This window comes from Lissotriton vulgaris, chromosome 9 (genome assembly GCF_964263255.1).
Source record: "Lissotriton vulgaris chromosome 9, aLisVul1.2, whole genome shotgun sequence".
NCBI classification, from domain to species: domain Eukaryota; kingdom Metazoa; phylum Chordata; class Amphibia; order Caudata; family Salamandridae; genus Lissotriton; species Lissotriton vulgaris.
Window position 1 is genome coordinate 185,072,501 of NC_141697.1, and position 26,709 is coordinate 185,099,209.

Below are 26,709 nucleotides of genomic sequence, written 5' to 3' on the forward strand. Positions count from 1 at the left end.
ATAGATATAACCAAGCTGTCCGGCTATACTCCTGATCAATACCCTCTGTTGCCTCAGCCTGGAGAACTTCCCACCAAAAAGAAGAAACTCAAAAGTGGTTTAAGATCCAACCGTGGGCAATAGCTTGACCAGGTTAATTTCCGACCGGCTGACCGAGGAGTAAGTATTAGTAATTGAGAACACTCGCAAAAAAAAAAAAATAGCAAGTGAGAGGAACAAGGAGGAATAGGTAAAAAGAACTCAGCCCGATCTTTTTGGCCAATAACTGTTCTATGTCTTGTCATGAATTTCTTTGTATGTAATACATGTACTGTCTTCCTTCGTCTGAAGTTTTGTGTGTATGTACTGTATGAGTTTATGTCTCCCCCCTGTTCGCGTCTCTGTGCTACCTAACCCCTGCTGTCCTGTGTTGTGAGCACACTAAATGACCTATTTTCGTACACGTCTCTCTCTCTCTTTCCCCCCCCCCCTATCTATCTCTCTCACTCTCTCTCTCTCTCTTTCTCTCTCTCACTACATGTCATACGTGTACTGAATGGCTCGTTTAGGTTGCGGACGACTCTCACTCTCTACGAGAGTCCCCCTGTTCCATCTTCCTTTTTGTATATAAAATTGTGTCCCGCTGACACCGGTCTGATTGGATACTTATCGAACACGAAGGTGTTCAGCGAAATTGACAGAAAATAAAATGATTGTAACTTGCCATATTGCTGCCTCTCCTTTCCGCAAAATGAATGAACTCGAATTGGCTAAGAAAGAAAGTACAGGTAAGACGACTACGGTCCCCAAATCTGGCCTTATATATGGGAACTATATGTCAATGGCACCTTATTTTTCAGCTCGTTAGAGACAAGCGCCAACGCCTAGATTGGCCCCCAACGCCCAGATTGCCCCACCCCCTTTGCACCCAAGCGCGAATGCCCGTAGCGTCCCCACCCCACTTGATTGACCCCGGCTGCTGTCCCCGATATAGACATGATGACCATGAGTAACTGTCGTCCCTCGAGAGAAACCTGTTTTACCCTGACTCTCGATGATAGCGCCCCCGCCCTGTTTGAAAGGGTTAGCCAGCTTTGAAGGGAAATGTTAGACTGTTAAGGCTCGGGTTAGAAGACGAGTCACCACTGAAGGTTCCGCCATGTTGAGTTTGATGAAATGCGCAGTTGATGGGAGACTGATTTCTCTCCATATGTGTCATGAATAGACGACGAACAAACTTGGCATGAACACAGTAGGAATACCGGCATATACATTTCATGGTAATAGGCTTCTAACTGTGACCGATGAACGTATCACCCAAGTGCATAGGAATAAAGGAGGAATTCTAATGCATAAATGTCTTCTTCTGCCAGTTCTCTAAAACTTGTTTTTACCCATTCAAAGATATACGACCATCGGAGGAGAAGGGTCGGACGTGACACACAGCCTGGCTGCAGATCATGGGACACATGCGACCTCGACCAAAGGTGGAGCCACAGCACAACAGGAATACGGGACGAGGCAGCACTCTCCAATGCGGTAAACGAAAGGATGAAGGGCTGTCCTGAAGCCCTTTTGTCCGCCTACCCACGCGTGCCTGGAGCCTCCGTCCCCCTTTTCAAGCCCGATTGATGGGCCTGCTTGCTTGTTATCCTTTGCTCCCTTGGTCCCTTTGGTGTGTCCCAGGAAATCTGACCCCACTCCGCTCGCTCTCTCTCCCATCGACTACTGAACCATACCCCCTTTTCCACGTGACTTTTTGTCGAAAGGAAGAACAGCATTTAGGTGGAAATGGGGTTACGCTACAGGAATATAGGTGCCGCGCATAAGGCACCACTAAAAGGATTGGTTAGGGAACAGGACTGTGGTCTAACAGCAGAGGACTGACCGCACCCTGCAACGCGTAAGGATGGATCCGAGCTGGACCTATAGCTCCACCGCCGGTGCTCAACAGCGCCAACGAAAGGACATGGACTAGAGCCTACCAGTGATGGCTCACTGCTAAAAAGACACTGTGACGAAGAGATCTTGTTTGGACTGAATTCCTCCCTCAATTACTTGGTCAAAATGTTCATTGGTCACATTTTTGAGAAAGTCAGAAGCATTTATGCTATGTAGTACGTTTGAACGTTAGGAACCCAACAAGTGCAATTTCCTATGTGCTGCATTCTGCCAATCACACCAACTGTTCATGATTATATGCAATATGTTAGTATTGACAAATGCCGTTTCGTCAACCACACATGTTTATATGTACGCCTATTTGCTAGGAAGAATAGGGAAAATGAACTTTGTTATGTAAAAAGCGGCGACTGTGGAAAATAACGAAATTGATGTACATAAGCAGCGTTCATTTGCCCTCTCCCATTCCCTTCCCTGTACGTTAACCACACCACTCCGCCAGTAAAAGCCCGTGCCCACATGTACCCGATAGCCATTTTTTTAGGCACCATGGCCTTTTTGCCCGCTCATCGGAATCCCCGGCTTCCCTCCTGCGCGTATTTGAACCCCCCCCCCCTCACATACATAGACCATGAAACCCTCTCCCTCTGCGCGACCCTGCTATGAAAAGCAACCCTCCTGCTTGACCCACGCAAAGTCCCCCATTTCCTCTTGAAGAAGTATCCCTCGCCACAGCTGACATAACCCCCCCAGCTGTATCTGACTGCCCCCGTTCTCTCATGTGCGGGTCATAAGACCTCTCTCTCTGTGCGACTCTGTCCCTGTGCGCACCCTGGCTCTCTCCTCCTCCCTCACATGGACAAGTCATAAACCTTCTTCTTCTGCAAGACCCTGTCCTTGGGAGTCACGCCCGCGCCTGACCAGCACCTCCTTTCCTTTCATGAATAACCCCTCTGTTAGTAAACCCACCCTCCGCGATGGACTATCCACACATGTCCGAGGCCATCACCTAAGCCGGGAGACACTGTTTACTGCCCCTTATTGTATGGAATCGCTCCTCCTCAAAGGACCCACTATTGATTCTGGCCTCCCCACCCCCTGGGCTACGATCAGGCGCACATATCCCAAGAATCGGCGGAACACTCAGCTGTTTGATTACCCCCTCCTCTTATCAGCAGGTCAAGGGCTTCTATTGTGGATGCATGTGGGGTGGGATTGACACGAGGATTAGGGGGATGTCGTTTTCTTGTTTCACAATGCCGTTGTTGCAATAAGGAATGTTTTGTAAGGTATAAAAGGCGATGCCTCTGAGAACTTGTTAGAGCACCTCCCGAAAGACACTGTGTTTCGTGTCCGAAATGACAGGCTCTCCTCATGAGAAATAAAACTCTGTTCTCGTGATTCCAGCTTCCAGCGCCCGTCTCTTTATTTGGTAACTATTCAGAATGAGAACTAAGAGGCGACTTGTGCCAGCAGCCCGGGCATCGATACTAATATGGGCTCACCTTTTACAGAAGGAGGAACTATTCAACCCGCTGTTTAACAGTATTTCTGGGCTCACTGGTCAGACGTACCTTTGACCCAAGTCCAAGACTTGAGTCACCGTTCTGCCACTATCTAAAGTTCCTTGATGTCCACCAAAAGCCAATTTCCTCTCAGTCTGTGACTACTTCAAGAAATAAATAAAACAAATTCCCCATCTAAGATGCCGAAAAATTAACATTCAGTTTTTTTCGGTGTAAAACACTTGGGCCCAGATGTACGACCCTAAATTGCGGTCGCAAACAGGCAATCGGCCTGTTTGCAACCGCAATTTAGTGCATGGCCATGTACAAACCTCTTTTGCGAATCGCAACATTTTACAGATTCGGATAATAAGGTTTGCAACTCGCTTTTAGGAAGGGGCGTGCCAAGGGCGTCCCTTTCTAACAGCAACTCACATTGTATGTATAAAGTAGGCAGTAAACCATTCGCAAACAGGAAGGGGTCCCCAGACCCCTTCCCCTTTATGAATGGGTCAAACAATATGTTTCACGGGCTGGCAGTGGTCCCACTGCCTGCCCTTAAAAAATGAAACTGAAAAGTTTTTCTTTTTTTTTTTTTTTTTTAAATGCATCCCGTTTTCCTTTAAAGAAAATGGGCTGAATTGCTTTATTTAAAAGCAGTCACAGACAAGGTGGTCTACTGACCCCCAGCAGGCCACCATCCCTGTGAGTGCTAGCCATTCCTAATGTGGTCGCAAATTGAGCCTGCCTCATTAACATTAATGAGGCATGCAATTTGCGACTCTATTAGGAATAGAAAACAGTGTCTGAGACACTGTTGTACATCCCAATTTGCAAGTCGCAAATTGCAATGCAATATGCGAGTTGCAAATTGGTGGGTCGTACATTTGGCCCTTAATATATTATTGCACAGGGGAACATGTGTGTGAAAAAACAAATTTGTTTCTGTCACAAATAATGCAATAGTCAAAATATGTTGCCAATTCTGTATGAAATAAATCTCTCCCGCCCCCAAAACATGACAATGTTTCATTAAACAGCAGCATACAGAGATTTTTTTTATGTTTTATCCTTAATCTGAATAACAGTGAAATACTAACCAAACGAGAATGGAACATGCTACTTACCCAGTATGCATCTGTTCTTGGCATGTAGAGCTGTAGAGTCACATGCTGAGCATAGGCCGCCATCTAGTGTTGGGTCAGGATGTTTGCACTTTGTTTTTGTTTGAAGAAGTCGTTGCCAGTCACGAGGTAGGTGACTCCTTCTTTCGGTGTTAATGCGCATTGACTCCATTGTTAGATTGTTTGCCACAAAGGGGGATAATGGAGTTAGTAAGAGTAGTAAACGTTGTCTATGTATGTATGTATCTAATTAAAATGTAACTGAAACATCTCTACATGCCAAGAACAGATGCATACTGGGTAAGTAGCATTTTCCGTTCGAGGCATGTAATCTATAGATCACATGCTGTTTATCGACTAAAAAGCAGTAATCTCCTAAACCGGTGGCTAACCTGTAGCTGTTGCAGTGGTTTGAAATAGAATAAGTAAAACTGCTTGGACCACACTAGCTTGCTGTCTTGCTACCATGTCTACACAATAGTGTTTTGAGAATGTGTGAGGTATAGACCATGTTGCAGTTTTGCAGATATTATCTCTGTGTAGGTTTCCTAGAAATGCTATAGAAAACCCTAGGTTGAGAGTAGTGTGTGCTCTAGGGGGAATTGATAAAAGTTATTTTTGCTTTTGTATAGCATATCCGAATGCATTTGACTATCCACCTCGCAATACCTGACTTTGATATTGGATTGCCTTTATGTGGTGGAGCAAAAGTGATAAATAGTTGTTTTGTTTTGCGGAAAGGTTTTGTCCTTTCTATATAGTAAAGAATAGCTCTTTTCATAACTTAAGTGAGAAAAGCACCTTCTGCCACAAAATCTGGTTGAGGGAAGAACAGAGGCAACTCAACAGATTGGTTGATATGGAAGGCAGAAATAAATTAGGTAAAAATTTAGGGTAGGTCTGCAGAACCACTTTGTTTTGATGTATTTCTAAGAATGGTTCTTCTATTGTTAAGGCATGAAGCTCACCCACTCTCCTCAGAGATGTGATAACGATGAGGAAAGCTACCTACAAAGTAAGAAATTATATTTCACTTTTATGCAATGGTTCAAAGGGTGGACCCATTAGCCTGGTGAGGACAATGCTGAGATTCCACACTGGAGCAGGTAGGAGTTTTGGAGGAATGAATCTTAAGTCCCTCCATAAATGCTTTTATGACAGGCACTCTAAAAAGAGACGGATGGTGTCTGTTCTGTAGGTATGCAGCTATTGCAGCAAGATGTAAGCGTATAGAAGAGTACGCAAAAGTATAACGCTGCAGATGTAGTAAATAGAAGATGATGTTTTAAACTGAAGCGTCCAGTGGATCAATTTGACTGTTATTGCAGTATATCACAAATCACTTCCACTTTACTGCATAGCATGCCCTTGTGGTACGACATCTAGCCTCCTTGAGAATATTTATACAGTCTGGCGGAAGATTAAGGTAGTCAAACACTAAGATTTCAGGTGCCAGATCGCAAGGTTGAGATGGCTGGGATCTGGATGTCTTATTTCTCCATGGCTCTGAGTGAGCATATTGTGAGTGAGGTGTAGTTTTTGGTGAGGAACTACTGAGAGCTCCAACAGGGTTGAGTTGCAGAGCCCATGTGGGAGCAACTAGGATTAACGTTAGGGACACCGGTCTGATCCTTCGAACCACTCATGAAATGAGTGGGAGAGGCGGAAAAGCGTAGGCAAATATTCCTGACCAATTCATCCATAGTGCGCTTGGACAATGGGCGTGGATGTCTGGATGCAAAGTTTAGGCCTTTTGCGTTTAGATTTGTGGCAAACAGATCTATGACTGGAAATCCCCACATTTGAAAGAATGGGAGGAGAACTTGAGAGCGGAGATCCCATTTGTGGATCTGTTGTCTTTGACGACTGAGCAGATCTGCAATCTGATTGTGTCCTCCTGGAAGGTGTTCTGCCAGGAGAAACATTTTGAGATGTATGGCCCATCTCCAGATGGTCTGTGCTAGTTGTGACAGCTGGAGAGAGTGTGCCCCCCACCCTTTTTTTGTATGTAGTACATTGCTGTCATGTTGTCTGTACGGAGTAGAGACAGCTTTGCCTACTAGATGAACTTGAAACACTTTGAACACTAGAAAAATTGTTAATAGCTCAAAGATGGTTTATGTGGAGCTGCTTTTGCTGCAGGCTCCACATGCCCTGAATTGCATGTGTTTGGAGATGAGCTCCCCAACCAGTGAGCAATGCGTAAGCTGTTAGCACTACCTGTGGAACCAGGTCGATGAAGGGCTGCGCTTTTAAACGGTTTTGTGTATTCCACCACTGCAGAGAGCAATGGGTGCGGCCGTCCACCAACACTAGATCTGATAACCGCCCCAAGCCTGGTTCCACTGACGTGCTAAGCACTCTTAAAGGGGACGCATGTGAAGTCTTGCGTGAGGGACTATTAGTATGCAAGACGCCATCATCCCTAGTAACTGCATGAACACTCGAGCTGGTAATGAGTGATGAGGCTGAAACTGGCAGAGCAGAGTCGGCATGTTGAGGATTCTGGCCGGAATGGGGTAGGCCAAAGCCTTTTGTGTATCTATTGTGGCTCCCAGATACACCTGTATGTTGGATGGCTGTAGATTAGACTTGGACAGGTTAACTGTGAATCCACGATTGTGGAGCAACTGCACTGTATTGTGAGTGTGACGGAGACTGCTTTTTTGCAAGTTGGCTTTTATGAGCCAGTCATCCAGATATGAGAAGACGTGAATGTGTTCTTTTCGAAGATGAGCTGCGACTACTGCTAAGCACTTGGAGAAAACTCAGAGCGGTTGTTACTCCAAATGAGGGCACCTTGAACTGATAATGCAGTCCTGCTACAACAAACCTTAGGTATTTGCGATGAACAGGATGTATTGGGATACGGAAATAAGCGTCCTTTAAGTCCAGAGTGAACAGGAAGTCTCCTTGTTGAAGGAGTGGAAGTACTTGTGGTAGAGTGACCATGTGAAAGTGGTCTGATTGAATGTATAGATGGAGTTCTCTGAGGTCCAGTATAGGCCTGAGAGATCTGTCCTTCTTGGGAATTAAGTAGTATAAGGAGTATACTCCGGTTCCTTGATGGTCTAATGGGACTGGCTCTATTGCTCCTTTTTCTAGCAGAGATTGAACCTTTTTTTTTTTTAAGGGTGAGATGTTTATGTGACATTTTAGCATAAACAAGGGAACCCAGAGAAATACCTTTGGACCATGGGTAATATACTATTTAGAGAGAACAGGGGTCTTCAGGGATTGCAATAAAAGGAAGAATAAACATATAGACCACGATAAGTACTATAGTGCAACTTCCCAGCCCAGCCGGGCGGGGAATATTTAATTTATTGAATTTAAAAGGGATCAGGTAGACCAAGAGATGATCATGTACAGAGAGTTAGATAGGGCACAATCCTGTACCTATCCCGAAAAATAGAAAAACCTTTAGATTTAAGGAAAGAAAAAGTTTTAACAGGCAAAGAGAGTTTTGGAGCCAATTGTCGCTTGCGAATTAATAAACAGTCATAGCAAGTCTCAACAAACAGTGTATACAGAGTAGTATATAATTGAATTTCAGCAACACTGTTTTTAACTGTCAACGTTTCGATCCCTTGGCTCCTAATGAACTGGGATCATCATCAGGACTGTATTAATCACTACTTGTTTCCAGTAAGAACGCCTGCCAAAGTGCAGGGGTTGGCTTGGTCGGGCGCTATGGCTTGATCAGGCGCTTTAGCGCGTGAGGGGTATTGTCCGTAGCCCAAGGCTAGGAGTGCCTTAACAAAAGGAGTGTCGCCGTGAGGTTACGGGTAGTTGCTCCTTGAATTGTGTGGGTCAACGATCTCGACTTGTTCCTGTCTTAGCATCGACAGTCGAACGGAAGTGCTGCCGTGGGTTCACGGGTCTTAAAGCGTGTGGGGGCTCGTAGCTCCTTAGGTCGTAAGGTCGCTTGGGTCAGCGGACTCTTACTTTGTCCGCAGCGCGATCGGTGGAGGGGGGAGGGTGGAGACACGATGGTCTCGTTGCACAGCTCGGGTAGCGTGGATCCGCTATGTGACATGGCATGTGATCTTGAAAGAATGCTTGGCGGAGTGTCTGTATGTTCCAGGCAGTAACCATATCGGATAATTTGTAGAACCCATTTGTCTGAGGTGATGGTGTTCCAGACTGGGAGAAATTGAGAGAGACGTTCCCCGACAGGAGTGAAATGATCGGAGGGTCGGGGAAGCAAGTCTGTTTGCTATCAGCAGGGAAAGTGCGTGTGGAGTTGCCTCTGCCTCTTCCCTTACCATTGTTTCCTCTAAAACCTCCTCTAAAATATCCTCTTGATGAGGGCGATTGATTGTTGCCCTTGTAAGAGGAAGAGGGATTTTCTGTGCTAACCGTTTTGGAATCAACCCTATAAAAGGAGTGGTGGAAAGGGACCTCTAGCAGAGGTAATTGTAAAGCCCCCATAGACTTTGCGTCCTCAGTGTCCTTTTTCATTTTCTCCAGCGAGGTGTCAACTGCTGGGCCAAATAGGTGTTCCTTGTCAAAAGGTTGACTAAGAATAGAGGCCTGTACCTCCGGTTTGAAACCGGATATTCGTAACCATGCGTGTTTGCATAGCAACACGTTTGTGTTTACCTCAGGCACTGCTGTGTCTGCTACATCTAATGCACATTTGATGGAGGTATTGGTAATAAGTTTTCCTTCTTGTATGAGATCATTTGCCTTATCTTTATGCTCATCAAGCAGATATTGGATACGTTTTTTCAACTCATCATAATGAGCTCTATCATTTCTGGCTATGAAAGCCAGAGCATTGGCAATGCACCAGTGATTAGCTGCCTGAGAAGCTACCCTTTTACCAGAGGCATCAATTAACTGGGACTCTTTATCAGGAAGAGGGGTCTCACCGGTTATCTGTGAATTTGCTCTTTTAAGAGCATTAGACACCACCAAAGATTACAAGGGCAATTGACCTTTGATATAAGCCAGGTCAGTGGGTGCAGGTTTATATTTGTTCTCAACCCTGGGCGTAATTAGTCTTGCTCTGACAGGGTCTTTGAAAACTTCGTCTGCATGCTTAAGCATTGGTAAAGCGTGTGTTGTTTTTTGAGTGGAGCTTACTGTTTCAAATAAGAAATCCCCCACTAAAGTTTCTTTATGTAATTCCACCCCATGATAGTGAGCAGCCCTATTAAGAAGCTCAATATAACTTATATTGTCATCAAGAGGTGATGGCCTAGAACTAGAACCCAAACTGTGGTCAGCGGACCCCCAGGGGTCCGTGACTCATTTCCAGGGGGTCCGCGGGCTGCAGTTTTAAAAGCACTGAAAGTTCCATGTATAATTAACAGTTTTCGAGCAACAATAAAAGTGTCAAGATAACATCAGTGATTAAGTATCTACTGGAGAGAGACGAGAGTTTTGTCCTGTGGCAGTTTTGACTTATCTAATGTAGCACCGAGGGTTGGTTAATATACCTACTGCAAAGAACATGTCCCATGCATTTTAAAAACAGTATTTAAATTAAAGTACTAAAAAAACAGGATTCTCAGGCAAGAAGTCCTAGATCTTGTTCATGATCAAAAGACCGCCACAAAACTTTCTCTTGATTCCCTGTTTTATAATATCCAACATGCCTATTTGGATGACCCTTATTAGTAAGTATGTTCTATGCTGTAGGCCTAGTTGTTGCATTGCATAACTAAATGCTAACGCCATGCAACGCCTATTAGGAATTTGGGGCGTCAAGGGCATTTCTTCACTACAAACCTCAGCTCGCCAGGGCCGGAAGAACAATTCAAAATGTAGAATTTTTTTTTGTGGTCTCAAAAGCTCAAATTGCTTCTTTCACACAAAAATTCTTACACTGCAGCATATTTATTACGTTTCTATCCTTAGCAGGCGCATCTCTTGGTGGCTTCTGTTAAATATTCTGCTATCCTCCCAGCCCTACATTTGCAAGGCAGCCAGTACTTGCTCTGACCTTTTAAGAATCGTTTACAACCAGGGAGACCATATCTTGTAAACCAAAAACTGGGATATTTCGCAACAATAGAAGGAGGAATACAATTTGACGTAAACTGAGCATCACAGAATGACAGCCTCATCAACATAGAAATACAGAAGAGGTACTAAGAAAATAAAATGCAATTTTTAAACTCAGTATTATATTTGTTAGCTAAATTGCATTCTTGAAACAGCATCTAACTATCCCAGCTTTGGAATACATAAAATAATATATAAAAATCTCGGGGATATTTGCAATAGAAGTAGAGGAGCATGTTGTTAGCCTCCTTGGCTTAACAACACGCTCCGCCACTTCAGAAACGCAGGGCTGCACCATATTTACAAGAATATTGGGAAGACCTGCATTTCCTCCTGCGCTGGCGCTACACTTAGCTGTGTAGCACCAATGCAGGCACCCTTGCACCATAGTGCAAGTGTGTCTGCGTGAAGGGGAACATTGTTTATGTACAGGAAGGTCCCTCTTCCTGTACATAAACAATCTTGAAATGTAGTTTTGTCACTTCTATGTGTGCTGCTTAATACAACACACATAGAAGTCATTTTTTTTAAAGATTGTTCATGTGTAGGAAGGGTCACCTTCCTGAACATAGACAATGCAAGGCGTTTCACTTTTTCCATGTGTGCTGCACAAGGCAGCACACATGGAAAAAGCAAAAACGAGGAGAAATAAAGCATTTCTCCTCATTTTGCCAAGTTAAGACCAGGTTTTCCCAGGTCTTAATTTTGGTGCTGCCTCCTATTTCCGCTGCCCTTGTAAATAGGGGGCGTCCTCAAAATAAATGGGTGTTGCCGTGGAACGCCCACCGCAACACCCACTGCCCACCCCTTTCACACTAAGCCTTGCGTGATAGGGGGCCTTATTGACAAGGCAGCGTTAAGCCACGTTGAGTGGCTTAACGCTGCCTTGTAAATACGGCGAAGCCGCTATCGACGGGGGAACATCGCAAATAGTGACGTTTCTATGGCGATAGGGGCTTGTAAATATGCCCCTAAAATCCTTAGTAATTAGAGTATATTTTTGCGTGTGCAAGTGTGTTTATTTATTTCAAATTACTGTTTTAATGTTTGAAATGTAAATCCTACAGATTGCTTGGGGGTCCCTGGATTTCAGTGGTGACTTAATGGGGGTCCTCAGAAGTCAAAAGTTTGGGAACCACTGGCCTAGATGGATACAAATCAGGGTCCGTGTCTGTATGTGGATCAGTACTATAATCCTCCCATGGATCAACATCTTGTGGTTTGTTGTCATCCCCATACTCCTCATCCTGTGGGTCAGGTGATGGTGGTGAATTAGTGGGGGTGAGGATTAGGAGGTGGAATATCAGGTGGTGATGGGTTTGTGCCTTGTTCCTTTTCTTTAAAGGTATATGATGCTCATCCTGATGTGCCAATTTCCTTTTTGCAGGTAATTTGGCATGAATATGTCCAGTATCTGGGTTGATAACCAGTTCTTTTTGTTTCGGATCAGGAGGTGGAACATCGGACCGAAAATCTTTTGCTGGAGTCTTTTTCTCTTTAGCTGTAGTTTTCGGTGTAGAGAGTTTCAGCTCCGAACTCTTCAACACCAAAGATTCAGGCTTGGACAAAGATGGAGGATGGACATGCTTGGTTTTCGGTGCTGAGGATTTCGGTTCGGTGCTGCTAGGGGGCAGACTGGGTTCCGTGCCGGAAGGCTTTTCTTTGCGTTTCGGCGCCAGGCCCACAGGCGGGGTGCTTGAAACTCTTTCTCTGTGTCGACCTTGGCACCCGGGTAGAGGAAGGACTGGAGCCTTTTTAGGTTTTGGTTATTGGGGCAAGAGGGTTTCTGTGCTCACAGTATGTTGACCCGGTGTAACTTGCTCCTCTTCTTCCATGTTGGAGTCTGCTTCGGACACAGAGACATGTTCTTCCTCGCTCCTTGAGCGTGTTCTTGGTCGGAATCTTCTCCAAAGATGTCCTGTATGGAGCCGCCTTGTTGTTGTATTTTGTACCATCAACCCAAACGTTCACGGAGCGTTTTCTTCAAAATGATCAGCACTCGTTGCAGTCTTTCTCGTTGTGTTCCGGGGACAAACAGAGATTGCACACTTCGTGCAGGTCAGTGTGCAGAAACTTGGCACAACACCCGGGACAGAGCGTGAATGGAGTCAGTTTGATCGATTGCTGGCGAGCCAGTCGTGGGTAGCCCAAACGGCCCTCCACGAGTTTTCTGATCGAAGATTCTTGGTTCCATACAATAAGGGAAGAATAGGAAACGCGATCGAGAAACAATACCGTCGAGAGTAGTGAAATGTGCGTCGTAGGGAACCCGAGAAACAGTGCCGAACCAGAGACTAGCAATTCACATTCGAATCCAATGGCGGGAAAAACCAATCTTCGAACAAAAACAAAGTGCAAACATCCGGACCCAACACTAGATGGCGGCTATGCTCAGCATGTAATCTACACCCACATGCCTCGAACATTAAGATTTCCAAGTTGAGCAGAACGGTGCTAAAATGCAGATAATTATCAAGGATGCCTTTGCTGTAATCCTCCATTGTTGTTTGATCTATTTAGCTTCAATATAAAGCCTACCTGCATTGACAGTATACTGTCAACACACAAACAATTTATTGATCATTTTACTTAATTCTTCATCTTTTTAGCACTTACTGCACCTCACAGTATAGAATGAAGAAATACAATGGTTAAGAACAGCTTCACACTCACTTACACCAAGAGGTCATGTGCAACTTGAACGGGGTAAAGTTGGGATCAAGCAGACAGGGTGAAAATAGGAGGTTCTGGTTCTTTAAACAGATAGATAATCTTAGGGGTCACCACACTTTGACAGACATCAAGTAGAAAAAGAAACTTTACACTTATTAGGAAGTGAATGTAAGTGGTAAAAACAGAACCATGACATACATTTAAGCAATAACATGAATAAAGAAGTGATATCTAAGGTTAATAAAAAGCAACGTAACTGTCGACCTGTCCATGAAAGATATGATTATTACCATAGTTGAAGGGAAGGATATGTCACATAAGGAAATGTTAGATGGCTAACAGAGAGCGCAAGTTACGTTTGAATCCTAGTTATGCAGTGGGAGAGCTAATGTGAGTGTATCCCTTCACCAAGACGTACATCGAGATGTCACTGTATTCACAGCGTCACTAAAAGGCAAACTATGGTGTCAAATATTTGCAAAAAGTTACTATTTTACTTACAATAAATATTACTACTGTATTTTATTATGAAAACCATGCAAGTACTTTAAATGTAATTTATCAATTAATCAAAACTCCAAACTGTTAAAACACCGTTAAAAAGCCTTGAAGTACGAGTGACTTACCTTCTATAACTATCTATCTGGTAGAGACAATTCTAGCCGCAGATTCCTTCACGTAAAATTATCCCCAGGTGTGAGACTGGATCTGGAAACTTTTTTGCCACCGCATCCCTGCGCGCCGGGGGCGGGGCGACATCACACGACTCCGCCCAGGCGTTGTCCGCGCACGTGACATCAGCGAGGTCACATAAGACCCGCCCCGGCACGCCTACGTCCGTTTTCTTCTGAGAACTTTTCCGCACCACAACGCGGAATCACCAGATAAAAAACTGTGGAAGCATGGGAACAGTGTGCGAAGAGCAGCAAAATTGGAAAGAAGCGGTGACTAACAACACCACACAGAATAGTGGCTACACCGTAGAACCCAAAGACAGGAAAGAAGAAAGAGCAAGCAGAGCCCTGCGCAGCCAACCTATCAGCACATAGACAGCCTCTCACTCCTCTGCCCCAGATGCAAAGAACATGTGTAAAGTCATGGTACGCGTAGTAAACCTACCACCCCCATCCAGAGAAAGGGGACCAGTCCCAAGACAGACAGGGACAACAAGCCACCCAAACATAGAGGGCAACCACCCATAAGGGACAAGGCAAGACAGGGCCAGATGACCTTTAATCAGGGGATAGCACTGGAAGGGAGGGGAGGGAAGGACAGGTTTAGAAGCAATCTCCCCCAAACCTGGAGTAGCCAGAGCAGCAGGGCACCGGAGCACCGGAACACCATCCTCCAAGAACCAAGGAGGAATGAACCGCCCCCAGACGGAGCCACCCGTCAAGAACAAGGAAGGTACTCACAGGAGACACAGCCCCCCACCGGGAGGCGAGTACCGAAGACCAACCCAAGGGTCCTCACAGATTAAGGGAGGAAGGGAGGCTGTGAAGGAATCTGCGGCTAGAATCGCCTCTACCAGATACATTGTTACCGAAGGTAAGTAGCTCGTACATCTGATAGAGACTTCTAGCCGCAGATTCCTTCACGTAGAATAGATACCCTAGAAATACCCCCTTGGAAGGAGGGTCTGCGAAAAGGACCCCACCAGCCAATACAGAACCCCTAGGGGACCAGATCAGTGGACAAGGAAGAAAAAGAACCTTGTCCCTGCCAGGCAAGGGGAACCCCCACAAGCAGAACCCTACTGACCCCAAGGAGATGTAGGAGGGAAAAGAAGACTTGAGAGACTCGTACACTCACAGCACAGGAACCAGAGGCAAGGGCAGAGAGGCCGAAGCATCCCACTCCCCCACAAGGCAACATAACATCCGCCCAAGACCAAGACAGGAAAAGCGGAACAAGAAGCCTAGAGGGCCCAAGGAAACGAGGGAAAAGAAGACGAACCACTCCAGATGGAGAGCAGCCTACCAGCCAGAACAACGCCGGCAGTCAAGCCGCCAGAAGCAAGAAGGAGGAGAGGAGTTGTCCTAACGGCTAGGGTGCCTGACCTCGGACCTGGGGAACTGAGTTCGAGTCTCGGTAATGACGCTAAAACATCCTGTGATTCGGAGCAAATCACTTAATCTCCATGTGCCTAACAAAAATGAATGTGTGTCCTCATGTAACGTAACTAGTGCTATGTAAAACGCTCCCATACCCGATTTGGGTCAAGTTCGCGCTTTATAAAACTCTGGGAAAAAAAAGAAGAAGAACAGCCCGAGGCCCCAGGAAGGCTGAGTAGGCGGCGCCTGGCAAGGGAGAACACAAGAGCGCCCCAGACCTCAGGACAGGAGCAGGCAAAGGAGGAAATGCCCGGGCATACCACTTCGAGTGGCCGCGCACACGACCTCAAGGAGCAAAAGCAACCTACACAAATGCCATGGAAAACAGGCACCCGAAGGCGGCCAGAACCATCCAGCAGAGCGCAAGCGATATGACCTAGGGTACGATAAGCTCCAACATGGGAACCCTCTTTGGAAGAACTTCCGCAGCAGAGGAACAAACAAAAGAGCCATAGGGAAAAAACACCCCCACGAAAGGCTTGACAAGCAGCCGAAGCAAACAGAAGGCCTAATCTCAGGACCAAGTCTGAGCAACAATTCCAACACATACACATAATCAACAAAAAAGCCGTCCAGCAGCCAACAATGCCAAAGTCCCAAGAAGGACCAAATGGCCAGAAAAACACACTCCACAGCCAGAACAACCGGCCTAAGAAGGCCCAGAATCAACCCGACTCAGGAATCACTGAGGAGGGGACGGAGCATGATAAGGCGGAGATCCACACTTGCCGGCAAGCAGTGATAGGCTGGCTAGGAGGCACATCATCTATCTTGGCATGTTGGGGAGTTAAATTTATGACCAAGGTAACAAAACTTATACAAGAAATTGAACTGATAAAGGCACCCAACTCCTAGCGTAAATAGTGGTTTAATGAAGGAGGTCTGTGGGGGCAGAACGGACAATACTGAAAACGTTAATAATGAACTTAACAATGTAATATAATGGAAGAAATACGACCAGTCCTGTCTCTACCCGGGACAGAATATTTATTCTTTACCGTTTTAGAAATTTTCAATTTTTACCTTGTTCGAATACTGTAACGATTTTAAATAATCAAACAATAAAATGAAAATTGAAATTGAAAAAAAAATTGAAATTGGAAAAAGAAATTGAAAATTGATAAGGCGGAGGAGGAAGGAGCCCTGCCAAGAGCCTCTGGATGGCGGAGTCGGCCGGGGCATGGAACAACAGACTGCCATCAAACGGAAGATCAATGAGTCGCTCCCGAATATTCTCAGGGAGTACTCCATCCCGAAGCCAAGCATGGCGACGGAGAGCAACCGAGGAAGCCATGGCCCGGCCCAACACCTCTGAGATGTCCAGGGCGGAGCAGAGAATAAACGCCGCCTGCTCCCAACGCATGATGCCTTAAGTCCATTTGACGAACCTCGGGGGACGTCGCGGATCCCAGAGACTCAGCCGAGTTCCACAAACAAGAGGAGGCCCGAGCCAGCACACACAAGGTGTTCAGAGCCCGCAGGGCAGCGCTGTTCGAGGCGAACATGTTGCGCCCCCAGGAGTCCAGTCAGCGGGCCTCTCGGGATGGCGGAGTCAACAGTGGCGTCAGGGAGGGAAAAGCAGTCCGCAAAAGAGGACTGGAGACCGAGGGGTGAAGGAAAAGGCACGCCGGGTCACGCAGCACAGAAGATGCAGAGGCACCAGGTCCCCTGAGGCAGGACCCCTCCAAGCCCCTGTCAAGGAAGAAAGGAGGGAACCTTCAAGGGGGAGCAAGATCTCCCTCCCACCAGAGCCCTGGTGGAGGACCTCTAATAGATGGTCCGCCTGAAAATGAGCCACCGGGTCACCCATATGCAGGATGCCCACAGCCGTGGACACAGTGTGAGCGAAGGCCGCACCCGCTTCCGTCGGGCCTCGCAGCAGGGAAAGCAGGTCCTCCGTGGGCGACGGCTGCAAACTAAGGTGGCCGTCCCCGAGGCCAAGCAGCCCAGAGGTGTTCTGACGAACACCACTGCCTCAGGAAGGGCAGGGAGTTGCCCTTGGACGCCAGTGAAAACGACACCACACGGCGACCAGCCTCCGGCGAGGATGACACCAATATACAGGCTGCCTCCGGAGAAGAAGGAGCATCAGAAGACGAATCTGCGGTACGACCCCTGCGCAGAGCCGTAGAGTCCGATGCCTGAGGCGGAGTGCCGGCACCATCCGGAGTCGCCAGACAAGGTTCTTCCCAGGCGGCCCGCACCAGGGACCGGAGCGGGGCTGGACCTGAACCAGCCCCGGGGTGGCGACGACCCAACCTCCATCGAGGTAGCCATTCGCTTGGGGGAACGAGACGGGCCTGGGGTGTGACATGAAGCCATCCGTGGCCCAGAATGAGGTGTTGCCGTGATCCTCCCCCAGACACCACATACAAATGAGGTGCGGGTCCGTCGCCGACATAAGACGCCCACAAAATGTACAAGTTTTGAAGCCCAAAGGCATTCGCACACTGTTCCACCGAAGAAATGGAGAAAAAAGGGCCCGAAACAGGCCCGTAGCTTGAACAGGATCCGCGTTGCACACGGAAAAGGAAGAAACTGACGTAGGCGTGCCGGGCGGGTCTTATGTGACCTCGATGACGTCACGTGCGCGGACGACACCTGGGCGGAGTCGCGTGATGTCGCCCTGCCCCGCCCCTGGCGTGCAGCGATGCTGTGGCAAAAAAGTTTCCGGATCCAGTCTCATGCCTGGGGAAGGAATCTGCGGCTAGTAGTCTCTATCAGATATACAATTTGAGTAAAGAATATAGATTATATATTTTAACGTGTAGAGAATGAATACATTCACATAATGAGATCATTGCATTATTACAACAAACAAAGATTTAGTTAAACACACCTCTGCAAGATCCTCAAAACAGCTTCCCACCAAAGGATGAGGGCTGCTTTCGTCCGTCATTTCAACAGTATCCTCCATCAGTCCAAAAAGTTTCACAGTCAATTCATGAATGTCAAGAATGTTGCTAAATATGATGTCAATGTCCTGAGGAAATAAGAATTATCCCATTGATTAATACCACAGACACTCTTTTCACTAACAAAATCGAGAGTAAAGTGTTTAAATGCTATCAATTAATGTAGCAAGCTAACTTGAGAAGTATGCTTTTAAACAAACTAGATATATTTAGTTTTGTGAAGACACACTATTGGCAAATGAAAGCCATGCTAAGGGTAAGATCAAATGCAAGGAGTTGCCACTGCTCAATCCTTATGATTCTATGTATAGATTCTGGTAGAGGACCATGCCACTGCTGCAGAAGTTCCTCATGAACTTGCCAGTCTGATCGGAGGACAGATACTCTTGCCCAGACGTTCTGTGTACCACACACTCCTGACCCAATCCTGATCTATTAGGGCAGGGGGCTTCAAAAACCTTTTTCTGAGGCCCCCCCAAAGCAATATATTTTATAGTTGCCCCCCTTCCCCTTCAAAACTATATGGCAAAGACTAGGGAGTGGAGGGTCAGGGCTGGGTGCAGGGGGGTTATAAGATAATTTGATGGATACGTTTTTAGTAGCTAATAATCCACAATAAATCTGAAACCTACAAAGAGCAAATTCATCAAACAAAAACAGAAATTGAGCAACAAATTCTGCTCCCCATAATCGTTGTGATGTGCTCACCTTGCACACCTGGCACTAATGTAACAACACCTGTTGCACTAGTGATAGATATCAGTAGCCCTGAGTAGAAGGATATCTACTCTGTCTCCTTCACCTGCCTCCCACCAATGTGTGATAATCACTATGGTCTGGAAACCTGCTCTGGATCTTTTGTTTTTGGGAGTTCTATTTAGCGCACTCTTCCCATGGGTATTGGAGCACTCCTCATGTTTTGAGCGCTAGTCACATTACAGAGGGTCAGATTTTTGTTTTTTAGGCACATGGAGATCATGTGATTTGCCCACAGCACGTTGAGTCAATATCAGGAGCCAGAAAAGGATTGAACTAATGGAGCCACTTCCGGTTCAACAAAGGTTTTTTATTACTGAGAGGTAATATGAGTTCTTGAGTGCATCTTTTAAAAAAAAACACCGATCACAATGTTTCTAGGTGTAGTTTATTTATTTATTTTATTTAAATCATTTATAGAGCGCGCTGCAACCCTACAGGCATCCTGGCGCTTTAGAGAAAGTATAACTAAGACGGGATCAGCAAGGGGCAGGATGGAGGGATGACATGTTGCTCCTGGGGTGGTTATACTTTGGGAAAGAGCCAGGTCTTGACCTTTTTGCGGAAAGACAGCAGTTCACTAGTTTTCCTAATCGCGATTGGAAGACTATTCCAGAAGTGGGCTGCTGCTATGCTAAAGGCTCTGCCTCCCTGGGTTGCTTTCCTGATTCTAGGTATTCTGATGTGGTTAGTGGATAAAGAGCGTAGGCCCCGTGTAGGCTCATACCATTGGAACTTGTTTTGTAATGGTTTAGGACCCTGACCATATACTGCTTTGAAAACAGTACATAGCGATTTGAAGAGGATCCCCTGGGGCACGGGCAGCCAGTGTAAGTCGGCCAGTGCTAAGGTAGTGGAGGATCGGCGGGCTCGTGAGAGTGCCAGTTTAGCTGCTGCCGCCTGGACACTCTGGAGTCTGGAAATCAGATATGCAGGGGATTCCAGTAGCAGAGCGTTGCAGCAATCTAGGTGGCTAAGAATGGTGCTCCTGACTACAGTTGCTCTAGTCTCTGCTGGAAGGAGAGGCAACAGCTTTTGGAGGCCCCGCATTAGGGTGAAGCAGCTGCTCACTTGTTTGTTGACGTTTGTCTCCAGGTTTAAGTTCTCATTGAAGCTGACCCCCAAATTCCGCACCGTTTTTACTGGTGTCAGTGGTCCATCTGAGGCTAAAGGCCAGAAGTCAGCAGGCAGGCTTCTGGCAATTCTCCCCACTTTACATTGCATGATCTCTGTTTTTCCGCTATTAAATTGTAGAGAGTTTCTTTTTAGCCATGTTGCCATTTCCCGCATGCAGGTGTGGAAGGTCTCAAGAGATTCTGCATGGGCGCCATCAAGGGAGATCATCAGCTGCGTGTCATCCGCGTAGTTGATCACGGTAATATCATAGGCCTTGATGATGCCCATCATGGGTTGCATGTAGGCATTAAAAAGGATGGGACTAATGGCGGACCCCTGTGGGACCCCATGTGGGACTTTGGCAAATTCAGACTGTATGGAGGGAGTGCCACTGCCTGCCATCTATCTGCCAGGTACAAGCGCAGCCAATTGAGCGCCGTTCCTTCTACTCCAAAGGTTTCCAACCTTGTAAGTAGGATGTCATGGCTCACCGTGTCGAACGCGGCGGACAGGTCCAGCATAATTAGAATTGCTGCTTCACCCCTGTCCGCCCTCATTCGCAGGCTGTCCAGGACCATCAACAACGCTGACTCGGTCCCCTGGGCTGGTCTAAACCCAAATTGCTCCTCTTCTAGGATGTTGTTTGTCTCCAAGAAGAGGAACAGGGATCTACTGACCAGCCGTTCTGTGATCTTAATTTGATACGGCAGGAGCGAGATGGGTCGGTAATTCTTGTGGCTGCTGGGGTCAAGATTTGGTTTCTTTAGCAGGGGTGTAATAACCGCCTGCTCCCATTCCATCTGTACAATACCCGTGTAGAGGGATTGGCCACATAGCTGACGGAGCAAGGGAAAAAATTCAGCCCGAGTTCCTTTACAACTTTGTGGGGTAGAGGATCCAACGGGGATCCAGAGGAGATGCTGAGGGCTATTTGAGCAAACTCTTTTTCTGGGGGGGATTTCAAATTTGTCCAGGATGGCCCTTGGTGGTAAGTGCTCATCAATTCCTTCTCTCTTCTTCCCGCTGTCCCCACTGTTCCGGTGCTGTGCTATGAGAGTGGGGGCGTCCTCCATACTCTCTAATATTTTTATGATTTTATCCCGGAAGAAGGAGGCCAGACCATCGCATAGATCCTGGGAGGGTTTGATGTTGCTGCTGGCGCAATTTGGGTGGGACATTTCTCTTACTAAGTTAAAAATGTCTTGTGACTTATTGTTGCTTTTTAATATAATGGCTGCAAAGTGTTCTGCTTTGGCTGTGGCAATCTCTTTTTTATATTTTGTTATTGATAGCCTCCAGAGTAGTCTGTTCTGTTCTGTGTAGTCCCTCCTCCAGTGTCTTTCCGCCTTTTTACAGGCAATTTTCTGATTTTTCAGTTTTTCTGTGTACCAGGGCGCGGAAGGGTTGCCTCTTTTCCTGATTACTTTCAGAGGCGCAATTTGATCAAGTTTCGTGGTCACGTGCTCACAGAGCGAACGATAGTTCCATGTAATGTCATTCTCCGGGTTAAAAAGGGCTTCCAGCTGAAAGAGGGCGTCCCCTCTTTCCCCTTTTCTTGATAGCCCTTTCCAGTCACGGCTGATAAATGTTCTGACCTGTTTGGTCCTAGGCCTTGCGTTATTCAGAGTGTGGACATTGAATGTAACTAGATAGTGGTCTGACCATCCCACTGGTAGGTTTTTTCCCATGGATACAAGGTCCTCTTCTGCGAAGATTAGGTCTAAGATGTTGCCTTCCCTGTGTGTGGGAGTGGTTACCCATTGTTTTAGCCCTAAATTGGCACAGGATTGTATGATGTTATGGAAAGCTGTGTCTAGTTTACCATTGGTCCAAAGGTTAAAATCCCCCAACACTAGTAACTTGCTATGGGTAAGTGTCATGTTATTAATAACATCAATCAGTTCCTGCTGTTGCATGGCATTAATGGCCCCTGGTGGCCTGTAGCATACCAAGCCGGTAAGGCAGTGACCTGAGTCATGTTTTATTGAGAAACCGAGGAGTTCTGCACAGGATACTTTGTCAATTTCTAACATGGCGATGTTCAGTTCTTCCCTGAAGATGACTCCCGTTCCCCCCCCCCCTCGTTCCGAGGCCTAGGGTTGTGGCGAATCTTGTACCCCAATGGGCATGCCGGACCCAGCTCTGACTCGAGCCCAGCTACTGTCCATGTTTCAGTTAATAACAGGACATCCAGGTTGCTGGACTCTATCAGTAGCTGTATCTCTGTTGCATGTTTGGGGAGGGATCTGACGTTGAGTAAGCCACTTCTCAGTTCGCCCTTAGATCTATCTCCTTGTGCTGGCTGTGAGGTTTTGTCTAGCAGGGTGTGGCTGTTGGTGGTTTTCCTGGGACATGTGGACATCCCCTTTCCCGGTATTATGGCCGGGTCAACTCTTGGTAATGAGTTGAGTGGGGGAAGGTTTATATGCGGCAGACAGGTTAAGCAGTTTGGGCAGGGTTTCTTGTCCTTAGATTTAGTATTTGGTGCTAGTCGTGGGCAGATTGCATTACCTCCTAGCGGGTTGAGCATTACCAGTGCATCCCTGCTATATCTGTGCGTCACCTTGCCTGGTGTGGGTCGGGCATGGGGGGTGGCCCTAAGTCCGGGTCGAGCGCGAACGGGCGCAGACGGGCTTGCCTTTGGCGCGCGCCCGCTGCGCGGACATGGCATGGTGTTCCCTTATAACAGCCGGAGGCTGCCGAAGACTAGAGCGCTACCCCCAAAATGGCCGCCAAACTCGGGCCTGATACTTATTACTAAAATATATAGATAAAAATGATGACTTACATATTTGCAGCGTTTTCTGTCATAAACTTGGAAGCACTATATATACACATGCCACTATTGCCCACTGTGCCAACGGATTCCGTTTTGTGATTTTCTGACAGGACCACTGAAATCATGCAATTAGGCGGCATTACCCTCCTAATTATGGAGTTTGTCCCATTTGCCAGTTAATCAGTCATCAGCTGCATAATCTGCGAATCCTAACAAAAAAAATGTTTCTAGCTCAAACAGATAAAAGGTACTAAAAATGTAGCGACGTGTTGCCATGCAGTGGACAGCCCTTCACTAAAGGTGATAAGTCACCTTTCAGTTGATCATTGGTGTGCTTTCATTGTAAACTGGTACTAATGAAGTAAATCTTTGCCCAGACAGTACTCCCATGTGTACAAATGGAAACTAATGAAATACTATAATAAAATGTGCCACATTAAGTTGTATTATTTGCATTTTCTTGCAAAATTATTTATTTAATCCCGTCTCGTAACTTTGGTCCTTTCCTCCTACATAATTCTAGTGGTGCTGCTTTCTGGCCACAAAGAGACATCTTCCTACATTGCATTAGGCAACTGAGGTTTCATAGTAAAAATGAATTGGTTTAAATTGCATTTATTTTCCATTTATATATATTGCTCTTTTTAGCCACATCCTTGACCCTGCCAACTCACTCACTGACCCCCACCTCAGGGCATCCTGGATCACAGTTCATACTCTGGTAAAGCCCTTAAGCTGCTCTATGTAAATCAAGATTGCCTTAAAATGTGCCAAATAAATAAAATATCACTTCCAGGACTCCCTCATGTGCAAGTACTTCAATAGCCATTTGCGGCCCCCGGGTAATGCAGCCACAGCCCTTCTAACAGGATATATACACTTCTTGTGATCTGCCAGGATCCGCTTGCTCAACTAGTCTGCTCTAGAGTTCAGGGATCCAGGCAGATGGCTCACAATCATGTAAACAGCCTGGCCTCAGAGGCTTAGATACTTTGGGGAGAGATTCCAGGACACCACTCTGCCCTGTTTGTTACAATATCACATTCCAGCCAACACTTTTTTTAACACTCAAAGACCTCTCATGAGGCTGAAAGGGAGCACAGCAAGTTAAAAACCCTCCTGGCCTACGTTGAAATGCAGATTATGTCGGTGGGACTGCCGGAAGGGAATGTCGCCAGGGTACAGGGCATTCAGGATCTGCACCAGTGTCAACATTTTTAATTTGTCCTTCAGCAGAAAGGCATGCACATGTGGAATGTCCATAATAGGTCAGAGACCCCTGCCCTTCTTTGGCACAAGGAAATAACCAGAGTTACAACCCTCTCCTCTTTCAGAGTCCGGTACCCTCTTAATAGCCCAACTGGAGAGTGACACTTAACTTCCTGTAGAAGACTGGGATCTTTGTTGGGGTATAATTATACGGTAGGACACAGCCATGCAAAACAAATTGTAAGCCCCATTTTATTTTATTTTTATTTTACTGACTTTTATATAGCGCAAACTTGACCCGAAGGTATCGGGTATCAGAGCGTTTTACATAGCATCAGTTGCATTAAATGAGGACACATTCATTTATTTGTTAGGCAAGGGGAGATTAAGTGGGTTACCCAGAAACACAGGATGTTCAGCGTCATCGCCGAGACCGAACCCAGTTCTCAAGATTCGAGGTTGACCGCCCTCGCCGTTAGGCCAACTCCTCTCCCTAATCTATCAGACCTGATGGATTGTCATCCCGGGAGGAAGTGCTAGTTTCTCACCTCTATGAGATGGGCATGGTTCAGTAAGGAAAAACTAAAGAAGATTTGTGGCTGTTGAAGAAGGGGCGGTGAATGGGAGGGAGTATGGGAGGACTGATGCCCATGCTGGCCTGAGTGCTGTATGTTAGACCCGCATCCACATCCTCAAACGTTCTGCAGTGACTGCTCTACTGGCTGGGTGGACTGTTTTTGCCTATATGCTAACCCTCTGAACTTCTTCAGTTAGTGGTGTCTCTGGTCTCGAATAGCATCAGTTGCAAATCTAGGACCTAAGCTGTCCTTTGGAACACCACCGCAAAGGAAGCACTTTCTTTAGTTGATGGCCCAAATGGCAAGTCAAATTCTGTCTCAGGGGAGATGTCAAGTCCACTGGCCTTTTGTAAATCCATGTTAAAGTTATTATCTGTGTAATGAAGGGAGAAAAACACCTCTATCCCCATCATCATCATCCCCATTCTGGGTTGTCCTCTGTAAAGGGTCAAGCCAGCAAGCTAATGGAGCCTCTGCTGCTGCATCCACCTAGTCAGAGTAAGGATCTCAAGATTACTGGTTGCGCTTTTTTAATTGCATAATGCAACATTCATCAATATCAACCCGAACTCTATTCAGTATCCAACACTGGAATCAGCACTGAATACTCTTCCATAGTCATTGGTACCAGCACCACGTGGTGGTGCCTAGCACAGGTCTTGGAGATGTAATGGAAAGCTGTAACGGAATCGGTACGGGGCAGATCCCAAGGGTCAGACACAACCTAGGAAGGCTCTGCCTGCTGTAACCTGACTAAAGTGACCTTCTGTTACTTAGGTCCCAAAGGCAGGTCAGAAGGAGGTACAAGCACACCAAAAATCTACAGCATGCCTTCTTTCAAGACTTCAATCTGCTGCAGCGTCACCAATGTCATAGGAAACCCATGACGCCCTAAGATCAGCTGAGGAGTCTGCTCCATAACCTGAGACCTTTAAGATTCCACCACTCTGCACCTTCTTTTTAGGTGCACTGTGGTGGAATGGGGTTGAGTCCAGTTTTGATTTTTTCTGTTTGCTTTTGACTTTGAGTTGGACTTACTGGAGGACTTGGAGTGTGAATCTGATGCCACTTGGAACTGGCCTGGACTTGTGCAAAGGCTGCAATGTGTTCTTGTGTTCTATGACATACAGTTCCGCCTCCTAGTTTCGGATTGCCATCAATGCATGAGGGCACATTAATCACATCAACTTCCGAGTCTTGGCCAGAGCCCAGACACCAGAGGCACACCTTGTGCCTGTCCATTACCGACATCTGTATTCTGCAATTACAGCAGAGTTTGAAACCTGTCGTTTTAGGTGGGGATTGTGTTCCCTCTCACACTGGAATTCGATTTAGAAGTTGTCAGAAGACTGAAAACATTGGGAGCAGGGTTCCATATCCACGTTGGAAAGCTGGGAAATAAAGGAACTGGCAAATTTGTGCATGGGTGGCACTTATATGTAGCTCCACTTTGTTGCTTTCAGAGCAGTATGAAGTCATGAAGTCCCAATGCTTCACCTCGCAGTGCACAGGCGCATTGCCAAAGAAAAGTTTCTGGATCCAGTCTGGCAGTGATCCTCCTTGATCTAAGTGCGGCCTTTGACACGGTCAGCTATGCCACCTTGCTGAACCGTCTATGCGAACATCGGTGTCACAGGCGATGCTCTAAGGTGGTTTGATTCATTCCTGAACTTTCCATATCTTTGACGGGGACACAGTATCAGCAATAAAATCCCTGAACTGCGGGGTACCGCAGGGCTCCTCATTGAGCCCTGCGCTGTTCAATGTATATATGAAACCACTGGCTGGGATCGTCAAACCATACGGTATAAAAATTGTATCATATGCTGACGATACCCAGCTAGTGGTTTCATTGGCTCAAGAGGGTACCAGACATACTTCAGAAAGCCTGATGAAGTGCCTGGAGGATGTCAAGGAGTGGATGGCATGCTCCTCCTTAAAACTTAACGGAGACAAAACGGAGCTCATGCTCCTGGGCTCAGTATCGCCAGTGTCTTTCACCTCCTTATGGCCTCCGTGCCTGGGTACCCCTCCCACCCCCAAG

At 46.5% G+C, this 26,709-nt stretch overlaps 1 protein-coding gene across 1 annotated transcript in view; it reads right to left on the reverse strand.

Moving 5' to 3' along the window:
- The window catches only part of SOS2 (SOS Ras/Rho guanine nucleotide exchange factor 2), a 372,731-nt gene that overhangs the window by 184,679 nt on the left and 161,343 nt on the right, over positions 1 to 26,709 (reverse strand). The window contains exon 6 of the mRNA XM_086937294.1: positions 18,152 to 18,295. Within this exon, the coding sequence (XP_086793420.1) occupies positions 18,152 to 18,295 (144 nt within the window). The remainder of the gene's footprint in view (positions 1 to 18,151; positions 18,296 to 26,709) is intronic.